Source organism: Coturnix japonica, chromosome 4 (assembly GCF_001577835.2).
Source record: "Coturnix japonica isolate 7356 chromosome 4, Coturnix japonica 2.1, whole genome shotgun sequence".
Lineage (NCBI taxonomy): Eukaryota > Metazoa > Chordata > Aves > Galliformes > Phasianidae > Coturnix > Coturnix japonica.
In genome coordinates, this window is record NC_029519.1 from 73,720,341 (window position 1) to 73,731,808 (window position 11,468).

Sequence of the window (11,468 nt, forward strand, 5' to 3'; positions counted from 1 at the left end):
GCTGTTTCCAGTAAACTGTTGTTGCTTTGTGTTAGTGGCACTGACCCTGTGACCACTGGGGCAAAAAAGTACACACTAAAATGGAGTCAAGTTTTGCTGAATGGAAACTCTCCCTTTCTCCCACTCAAAAAACCCAACCTGTGTCAGTCAGTGGGATCAGTGTTGGCATGTAACATCATGTACCCCATTTTAGCAACTGAGCATCATGCTTCCAAAATTTCTCTTCATTATCTCCCTTTATGTTCTTTTATATTATGAACTCTTCTGTTTAAGCATGGAATTATTTTAAGGTCTGTGTCCAGTCACAGCTACTCTGGCCATCAGAAAGATTTTGGCAAATTTTCTTCACATGGAATCACAGAATCCTAGAATGGTTTGGGTTGGAAATGACCTAAGATTTTACACACCCAATTCCTTGCATGTTGTCTTAAGAACTATGCAGTGCAACCCTTAAAGCTGATCTGATCTGGTGGCTTATTACCATTGCTGTCATTTCAGGGCTAAAATCTGGAATTGTAGTTTTTGTAGACGAGATTTGAATCAAATGAATAAATGGGAATATTTGTGTTAAAATTTGGAATAAGAATTGGAGAAAAAATGATAGAAAACTGATTCAAAGAAATGGCTTCCCCAGATCATTGCTGCTTCTTCTGTCTTCACTTCATGTACCCATCACTTTTTCTTTCTGGGTGGTGACTCAGCTGCTCCTTATCACTATTAACACTCTTAAGAGATCGGTGGTGACACACTCCATCTCTACATCCTATCCTTCCATTTTTAGGAATGGTTTCTGCCCCATGAAGAAGCAACTGTCATTGAGATCAAACTGGCAGGTTGTCCTGTGAGAATGATAAGTGCAAAGCAAATTGACACTGTCTATTTTAATCACCAGCAGCTGATGCAAAGATATGGTTGAGCTGAGGTTGGTGTAGGTGTTTCTGAAGCAATAAAAATAGCAACAGCTAGAAGACAGTGGGAAGAGCTGATTTCAGCCATTAAACCTGGAATTTAGACCAACCAAGAAATCTCACTATGTCTGCTTCAGATAGATTAAATCCAAGTGTTATAAAATCAACAGATACTTAGTACTGGCTAAATAAATGAAATTGCAGAGGGGTACCTTAGAGAAGAAAGCAAGTGAAAGCTTTTTGGCAGAACATTCTTGCACAGAGGTTCTCACTTTCCATCTGCCTCTGGGCTCACAGCAGCAAGAGTTTCTAGCATCAACAGCCATGACTGAAGACTAACATGTTTACTGTTTATTTCAAACCTGTATTTTCAGATGTTTAAAATGCTGGCAAAAGCTTATGCTGATGCACATCCAGTCATCTCAGACCGATCGGAACATCGCTGTGGTGGAAATTTTGTAAAACGTGGAGGTATTATAAATGGTGCTGAGTGGTACAGCTTCACTGGAGGTAAAACCACTTTACCGTCATTTCAAGAGAGGTACAACCTCTATACGATCTTAATGAGACAAACAAGGGTTTGACAGAAACAATTTTATTCATTTCAGTTTTCTTCAAGTCTAATCCTTGCAGAAAGTTTCCTGTGATTTAAATAGTGATATGTATGTTGGTAGCATTTATTTCCAGCTGCAAAGGGACATATTTAACACTGATAAAATCTAGAAATGTTACCAAGCTATACAAGGGTCAGATTTGTTACTGTATATAAGATCCCTCTAGTTTTAAAATCTGAAAAGTAGAAATAAGTGCTTGATGCTGTGCTATCATACTGTAGTACCATGGGTTTGATTTCACCTTTCGGATTTGTACTCTTCTTCCTGAAAGTATTGCTTTTACAAGTTGTTTAAATAAACACTTATTTTTTGTAATGAAAATCAACAGCAGAAACAAACTATTCATTAATTTGTGCTTAAGTTGGTAATTTGATTTCCTCAGTAGTATTACTCTTATTTTTTTCCCTCAGTATGTCAAGGATGAGTTACTATTGTTCATACCATTTTCACAGGCATTTCAATCATGTCTTGAAACTGAACTCAGATGGTTCTCAAAATTATTGTATAAAAACTGGGCACTCAGAAAGATTTGAGGCATGAGTGAGAATCAAGTTTAAGTATCCTAGACTTACATTCTTTTGAAAATTATTTCCAGTGCCTTTTGTGCAGAAACATTTCTGAACGTTCTAGTGGCAAAAGGTCATCTCTTTCCTGAAGAACTTTGGCAATCACGTCTAATATAGCTGATTATCTAATTACTGTGATTAGCCAATTCTTATATTTCTATTGCTGTTTCCTGGCCAGGTGAACAATACTTGAAATAATGTTTCTTCACTGGAAAGTATCATCACAGTCATTAGTTAATTCACAGCTGAAACAAGTCCTAACATTCTGGATTTGTTCAATAATTTCTATGTATTGGCCATTGCCTTCAGCCAACTGCAACAGGAAAATTCCAGTTTGGAGTTAAATGGGTTCTTCTTCATCTTTTCTTTCTGAATCTGCAGGTATGGCGGATTTTAACTACCTTCATACAAATTGCTTTGAAATTACTGTGGAAGTAGGATGTGAAAAATTTCCTTTGGAGGAAGAACTGTTTACAATCTGGCATGAAAACAGGGATGCCCTTCTGAACTACATGGAGATGGTATGACTCTACTTTTTCAGACCTGAGTGCTTATGGTTTTTCTTCTTATTTTCTTTGTCAATATTTCTCTCATTACTGTTTCCCTTTTTAGTTATTACTGAGACAGCACTAAATCAGTCATCACATTCCACCTGCAGCTCAGGGCCTCCACTTGTCTGATAGGGCTTATAGATAATATTTGCCTTGTCTTGCAGGAATGATGAAGATAGAGAACTTTAAAACAATGAAAAAGGGAGATTTCTATAAATACTTTGTGCAACATTATAAATCAACTAATTTTAATGTTAGGGGGAAAAAAAAACCATAAAAAATACAAAACAGCCTTTCTCCTGAAGAATAAACCAAGAGAGCTGTTTTCCAGAAAGCTTCTTGGAACTTTTCAATGTCATATTCCATGTTCATGGCTCAAACTCTGCTGTACAGCAACAGGAGGTCCAACAGATTCAGTTGGAATGGAGAGGTTCTTAGTATCTTGCTAGAAATATTGTTTCCACACTTCTTAGCTCAGTTTCTAGATGAAAATAGTTTAAAAGGTTTGAGGCTTCATTTTCTAAAGGGACAACTATATTAAAGCAAGCCATTAAAAAGTCGTTTTTAATAACAAGCTTGAGCTCAGCAAAAACAAATACCTCACTGACAATAAGTAAGTGAACACAGAAACAGAAGTTGCTCCTCTTTCTCTCAGCCATTAGTAGATTAGATTTCTGTCATGCCTTATTTTGATAGAGTACGCAGTAATTTAAAATAGTTAGGAGTGTTTTTATTGCCTTTCTAAGCAACCTCTTGCTACTTGTGGTAAGTATCATCATTCAATAAAGTCTACAGTACAGACCACCAAACTCATTTCATTTTACAGCTGTCTGATGAAAATGAGTTTTAGTGAATCCAAATGGAGCTGGGTTAAATCCATATATATTGCAGTTGAAGCCTTCAAGATGTAAAGATTTTTATAGTGTGAGATACTGTAGAAGCCTGTGCCGGAAAAGCTTTTTGAGTAAATGCAGGACAGTAAGCAAAACAACTTTGTAGATAAGGATGACTGAATTACTCCCGATAAGGATTAAGTCTGCCATAACCAATTCTAACTTTTCTTATTCTGATACATACCAGGCTGGTTGGTGTGTGTACAGATCTTCTTGACTTAACACACTGAAGTAGTATTCATTTTCACAAACATTGATCTCTTCTCCCCATTGGAAGTTGTACCAAAAAGCACTCTGGAGTGCTCTCTGCTCTCTACATGGCACAGACGTGAGACAAAACCAAAACCAGTGTATTTAATAAAGGAAACCAAATCAACATCATTAAAGGAATTTCATATTTGTCATTTTTATCCTCTCCTGTTGTAATTGCAAAATTATTATTGAAGTTGGATGAGGTCATACTACTTTGAGTATGTCTACAGTGTAAATTCAATTTGACTCAGAGATGACTCTTCTGACCAGATTTACCCACTATCCATATGATAAATCCTCAAGTCCAATGCTGAAAAGTAAATCACAGTTCTTCATCATAAACTTTTTTAAAGGACAGTTTTGAAGCCTTTAGACTGAATTGTTTCTAAATCCATCAGTGAATTGCTCCACTCAGTATAGAAAGGCTACATTAATATGGCAGTACAATCATCTCATCTTAAATAAAAACCTGCTGTCATTGGACTATACTAAATAATTTTCAAGCTTGGTATTAAAGTTACCAGAAAGTCAGATATTCAACTGCATGTTTTTAAGCACCTATTTTTCTCTATATTTTTTTCCATTGCTTTGATGCTTTTCTCTTTAAAGTCAGGGTGAGTAAATGAGTAAAGAACTGCACAAGTTAATCATACCAATTCACGGGAAAAACAGGAATGGAGTCACTTTTCAATTACAAAGTTCATATGGAGTTTCTAGTAGAAACTATTTCCATTTCCATTTTTTAAAGCTGCAAAAGAAAGATCCTTAAATAAAGTGAGCTGTTTGTGCACCTCTTCCTTTGACAGAATTCACATTGCTCTTTAGTATGTCACCAAACACATTTCTCATCAGCTCAAGCAGCTGTGCTTGTAGAGAAGAGCAAAAGGATATTATACACACTGTTATCATGACAGTCTGACATGTAGTGATGTGTAGGCAGCATGGAGATGATGAGACCGAAGTGGTCAAAAATTTTCCTGAAATAGTCTTCACTCATATTAAATAAAAAAATATTAACATTTCCATAACTGTATTCAGTGTTATATATTGATAATATTCATAAATGTGTGCTGAAAATGATTTTTAAGTATTGCATTAAGGATCACGTTGGATATAAGGATTGCACAAAGAATTGCATATTTAATATTAACACAGAGTTAAATATAGCAATTTACAAAGGTTTATCCTTATTCTGATTTCTCCTTACCTTAGAATTCATGCTATTATTTTGTTTGTATGTTTTCACTCTAAAATAATCTACCACAAGACAGTTGTGCAGGTTCAGTTCTTTATTCACTTTGCGGTCCTTTATGAAGAAGTGGAAGGATCTGAAAACTATCTATCTATTAACAAAAAAGACCTGGCTTCTTTGTAAAGCTTCATTAACTAATTCTGCTGCCAGCATGGCAGTGTATTGTTTATGTATGGTATTATCTACAAACTAAGAATTACGTGAGATTTTGATTTACTTCTCACATCTTTTAATGCTGTACTTTGAGTAAAGGGCCACTGCTCTATGCTGACTTGGTTCTGCATATAGCAACTATGATTTCTTTACACTGTGTGTAGAGAATGAGATTGTTTTTTACAGCTTTAACTTTTCATTTCTTTCTAGTTCTGAGTCTAGGGTAGGCAATCAGCAACAGTTTTTAAATGGTGTGGTTGTATCATGAGATGCCACTCATCTGTCCAGCGGAGAGACCCTTATTGCAATGCACAGCAACATGCCTAGCCTGGGAGAGCACTTGTTCTATTCTCCCTTTTCATTAGCTCTCTCCAAGAAGATATTGCTGCTCTTGAGATCTTAATGTAGATGTGATCAGAAGAGGTATTAGCACCCAAGATCCTCTGTAATGGATCAAACCTCTCAAAAGCTGTTTCCTGTCGACACAGGTAGAATATTTAGATGTGGTGCTGTGATCAGTGACTCCTATGTATCTTTGCTTTGCTTTGCTTTTCCAGGTTCATCGGGGAATAAAAGGAATTGTGTCTGATAAATTTGGCAACCCAATTAAAAATGCTAGAATTTCAGTAAGAGGCATCCAGCATGATATCACCACAGGTAATATTTTTATTTCAGACTTTTTCCTGGGGCAGAGTGAAAGCAATGAGAAATGAACCTGCGAAGTCTTGTCATATCTGATGGAACTGTCACCTTATTGAGAAGTCAAGGCTCAGCTGTGAGTTTGTTTTGAGAAAGGCTAGAGAGAGCAAATATCAAGCTGTCTGTTCAGTCTGTCATGTCTCTGGGATGACATAGTTGTTGCAGTTAAAACTTCCATATGAAGCTGTCAGCCAGCCATCAAAAACAATGTGAATTAGAGAAATTCAGAAATCCACCTAGGAGTACATATTTCATGTTTGGAGAAATATAGCAATATCCTTTCTGGGGGGCAAAGACTACTTAAGGAAAGACTGGATGTTGTGTTGAGGGACATGGTTTAGTGGAAGCTATTGGTAATAGGTGAACGGTTGGACTGGATGATCTTTTAGGTCTTTTCCAACCTTGGTGATTCTATGATTCTATGATTCTGTCTATCTTGTATTCATGGAAAATAGATGAGATGTCCTGAGCATGAGATACAGAATGTATGGTAGGATCTACAGTGGCTTTAGCAGCTGTAAGAAGTGCAGTGTTTGAAAGGCAAGCAACCTTTTTTTCATCTGAACAACAGTATAAATATATGCAATCTGTGAACAATGTTTATATAAAATGCAAAACAACATAGAATTATGTTCGGTGTCACCAGCTGATAAACATAAATCAAGGCATGTGCAATTGCTAATTTTCACAGTCCTAAAGTTCTGAGCATTGGAGTAAATGCTTTCATTTTATTATTGATTTCAATAGGAATAGGATAGACCATGGGAGTGCAAAACAGGAGACGTGAATGGTAACATTTTTCCCCTAATGATAGCTGTTGAATCAATTTGGAGAGCTACAGTGGCTTATAATGTAGTGGATGCTTTCCAGCTTTTGGAAAAGAAAAAAAAAAAAAACAAAAAACCAACAACAACAAAAAACACCCATCACAAATAAAACAAAACAAAAAACCTTAACATTAGAAAGGATACAACAGTGGAGATGATGCAGATTCAGTTAATGGCAGACTCTGGCATGAAATAGGGTCTCTTTCAAATGTCTTCCCAGACAATGGCTTCACATTGGCAATGGACACTTAAAGAATTAAGGGCTGAATAAAAAATGTGAATACACTGAAGTAACATGGAGCATTTGCTCTTGTGTTAGGTGGGGTTAAATACGCCATATAATTAAAACATCTTTAAATTTCAGTGTCAAAAAAAGGACTGAAAAATTCCATGGGAAAATAACATTAATGCAACATTAACTGAGTTAAGAAACATATCATTCAAAATAAAGGAAATACAAAACGGAGAATAAATATTGCATTTTAAAACTCCCTGCTTTTTGCCTGCAGGGACTAACCTTCAGCTGGAGGAAATTTACACTCAGTTTATACTAATGGCAATTTATACCATCTGCAGCTCCAACTCCATGGTCTTATGCACTATAACATCTGCAAAGTAGTAGAATGTAATATAATAAAAAGAGGGATTTCTTACCTCTTTAGACATGCTATATTTATGTATACATTGCAGCTTGGATTCTCCTTTCACTTTCTTAAGTTTCACGTAGTTTTTAATTCATTTGGTTTCTTTTGGAGTTATTCCTTGTGTCCATAGAAAAGCAGCAAGAAGGAAAGCTTCCCAGTTACTGAAATTTAGCATGTGATTTTTCTTCCTTAAGTTCCCAAAGGCCACACTTTCAAAGGCAGAATATATTTTTTAGTCCTTCAAATGCTTCTGTCTGAACTTTTTTCAAAATTTGTGTTGATTTGTTTCTAAAGTCCTTTAAATGCCTGCTCCCTAAGTCGTTACGCATCTAATCTCTATCTAAATCTTTATGTATCTTTACTCATGAGTATGAATATGTATCTGTAAAGGATGGAAGACCAAATAACCTCTGTCTTGTGCCTTTCCCTTTCCAAAGCTGCTGATGGAGACTACTGGCGACTCCTGCCTCCAGGGACGTATGTAATCACTGCCCAAGCCATGGGCTACACCAAGGTGATGAAAAGGGTCACCCTTCCCATCAAGATGAAACGGGCTGGACGAGTTGACTTTGTCCTGAGACCCGTTGAGGTTTGGCCTAACAAGCTTCTCCGCCGGCCCATGGAGGACATGAATGACCAATATGACCCCCTGGAACTGTTTGACCCTCATGCTCAACATGCACAGGCTCGGGGAGGGTCACAACAGGTCAGGGAGAAGCCCTGGTGGTGGTCCTACTTCAGCTCTCTAGGCCTGCATAAACCTCTCTGGCTGCTTAAACAGCATTGAGTGGTGCCATCGTGCTCTGCTCATCTTGTTCTGCTGCCCTTCCACCCAGCTCCATGCACCCTGATTGCTCTTAGCAGTATTTAAATCTATGTCATTTGAAAGTACAATGTTAATTCAAGCCTTCTTTTGTTTTCTCGTTGCACACAAGTGGGTCTGTTCAAGTGTTTTTATATATTAAAAGCAATGGTGCACACCCATTCAAGAGCCAGGTTTTATGCAGTCTTTTTCTTAGTAATGTGCTGTACTTCTGCCCATGTAGTTAATCATCACATTCATTATTTATTAGGTTCTAAGTACCTGCAGGAATATATTCCTGATCCTTTAATGCATTTTTGTACATGCCTTAACACATTAATGACCATGTACTAAAAACAATTTTCAGAAATCTCTTCTCTTTTTACATTGTATTAGTATATTAAGTTCCATTCATTAGCTCTTCTAGTACAGCTCACAATTATTTTTTAATCCATCATGTGACATTAGTATTGATTTTGGACTGAAAAAAAATCATTAGGAATATGGTAGTAAATCTGCACCTGAGTAAGTAGCACATTCAGTAGGATGGGCTGCTTACAGACAGGTGAGGAGTCATTAAATCAGCGAGGAATCGTTAAATAATGTTTTCTCAAATACTGTTTCAGAAATTATCCTTTGAAGACATATGTAATAAAAAAACTGTTAAATACTCAGTCTTACTTCTTTGAACTCTCTTGCATCAGTAAACCCAGAGAATCAAGAAAAATGCTTGGAAAGCTGATTCTGTTCCAAGAAGTCTGAAAATCCAGTCATTATGATATATAGATGTTAATATAATTTGAAGTTTTCTAATTTAATAAGTAAAGCAAAACACAGAAATATATGCTCACTGATGGAAGTACACACAACCTATGGTGTGGAAAAATACATGAAGTAATTTGTTGAATATGACACATTATGCTGAGGATATAAACATCACACAGTCTTTAGTCCACGGGATAATTAATGGAATAATCAAATCAGTCATTAAGTTCTTTCCAAGAGAGTTAAATAGGTAAGTAGTAGTACTGCAAGATGCTGTCCTCTCTCCAAAATTTTTTTTGCATATCCATTATTTTGATGAAACATTTAGACTTGTTCTTCCTTTTGGCTCGCAGTGGGTAATGAGCTTCATGCACTTACAGTAATTCCTCATCTGAATGCCACAGTGTACAATCAAAATGTTTGTTTGGAGCTGACGTACTTCCTGCAGGAACTGCTGTATTAGTTGTCTGGATTGCCCTCTGATTTCTAAAAGCTTGTTTCCTTATCTTAGATTTTTTAAAAGTCCCATATTATATGAGTCCTAAATGCCATGTGTGTGTATCTTAAGCTATAATTGCCTAAGAAGACCCAGCAGATGAATGCCTTTAATTCTGCAACTGGACACTGTACATGCCTGAGTGCCTTATTCCCTGCTGTAACCTGATAGGAGTTCTGAATCTGTTAGTCCAGTTTTAAAGGTCTGCAGGACTGGAGTCTGTGTAAAAATGAAAGAAAACCAATTAATAGCACTAACAAAAATAATTATGTGAGACCAAATGTACTGCATACACAAATTAGCATGCCTTTCTTAGGCTTACAAAACCAAAGAAATTCTGAATCCTAAATGTTTCACAGAGAAACTAGCAAGAGATATACCTCCAGACTGTATTTCCTGTGACAGGTATTGTGACTGTTTACTATGGTCATTGTTTTCACTATCCTGTGAAAAAAAAAAATTGGTAAAACTAACAAAATCAGAACAATATGCCAAATTGCTGGCTATTAGCTGTTCTTTTTATGTATGTAATGTCTTGCACACTTAGAAAGATGCTTTCTATTAGTATATCCCATATTCTCATAAGACTATTTGGAATTTTTTCAAGTAATCACAGTACACCCAAGCCAGATGAAATATAAAACAGAATGGCTGTGCAGAAAATCCATTCCTTTCCATGAGTCCCATGTTGAAATAGCAGATGGCAATCAAAACTGTGGAAAGACGATTTTCTGGGAAGATTGTAAAGAAGCGCTACACTTGAGAGAGTGTAAAAAGCAGTTCTTTTGGACTACTATAGCTCTAATGTGAAACTAGGAGAATAGAACAAGAGTAGCTTCCCTGCATCTCTGTGCTTCATCCATAAAAAGAGGTGTTCAGCAGAAAAAAAAAATAAAAAAAATAAAAAAAAAAATCAGATAAGACTTCTTGTTCACATACAGCAACCTGTAGAGATGGGATTCATAAAACTGCATTGGAGCAATTATGAGGGTTCTGGGAAAAGGTATGCCTCAGTCTTCTGGAAATACTTCATTTTCCAAGAGACAAAATCTTCAGATCTCAGCTCCTTGGAGATGGAAAAGACTTCCAGCATTCTCTTGGTGCCTCTCAAACAAGTTTTGGTTGGGTTTGGGATGTCTTTATCAATGCTTTGAAGCTACAAAAAGAAAAAAGTAAGGAAAAAAGAAATCATTGGTCAAAACCAGCCTTGCAGACTCAGCTTGGCCTCTTTCCAGAGGACTACATGTTTAGCAGTTGGACTGCTTTCAAGAATTACAGTGTGTGTTCATGAGACTCCCTCTCCTTTTAAGTCAGAGACTACATAACTTTTTCAATTACCTTCCAACCACATATTGAACAGTATTGACATATGTTTTTTGTAACATCCTCCTTAATAATTAATTTCCTAGTCTCCATGTTTGAGGGCATCTTCTCAGCCGTGGAGCCAAACTGTTTCTGCAGAAAGCAATAACATTAATAAATGCTCTAACCTGCCAACTATCCAGACCTCATTAGTCTGCTAGCAATGAATCTTCTCAACAAGTCAAAATATGTAAATCTAAGTGGTACAATTACAGACATAAAGAGTAAAGAGGAAGATCTCTTTATGTCACATATACAAATTACTTTTCATTCTTATTGCAGAAAACATCAAGAACACCTACAGAAAACATCAGGAGTTAAATCACAAGTTGGTGTGCATATGATTACACCAAAGAAGCCATGGGTCTCTGTTCCACTCGTAGGAGACTTTTTATTAAATTTATTTGTCAAAAATATTAACAGAAAACTAAAGGAAAATAGCTTGCAGTTGTTGACATTTTCATCTGTTTTAACAAAATGATGTTTCATTCTTGGGCCACCCACACATAAGAAGGAGCATCTTCCTCAGAACAGAAAAGTTTTTTGAGCCGATTTCTTAGAAACACAACTTGTGTCAAAATCACCATCCACTAAAGATTTCCTGTTAACATTGTTTAACAGCAAAATGAAAGCACTTCAGAGCAATATTGCAGTCTTCTTGGAAGTCCTGTAACCAGCTGTCAA

The 11,468-nt window shown here is 36.4% G+C and overlaps 1 protein-coding gene across 2 annotated transcripts in view; it reads left to right on the plus strand.

Moving 5' to 3' along the window:
* The window catches only part of CPZ (carboxypeptidase Z), a 35,010-nt gene extending 25,533 nt beyond the window's left edge, over positions 1-9,477 (plus strand). For both annotated transcript variants that reach the window (XM_015862939.2, XM_015862938.2), the window contains 4 exons: positions 1,283-1,418; positions 2,470-2,609; positions 5,747-5,846; positions 7,797-9,477. In XM_015862939.2, coding sequence (XP_015718425.1) covers positions 1,283-1,418; positions 2,470-2,609; positions 5,747-5,846; positions 7,797-8,146 — 726 coding nt within the window. In that variant the 3' untranslated portion in view covers positions 8,147-9,477. The remainder of the gene's footprint in view (positions 1-1,282; positions 1,419-2,469; positions 2,610-5,746; positions 5,847-7,796) is intronic.
* The last annotated feature ends 1,991 nt before the right edge of the window (positions 9,478-11,468 follow it).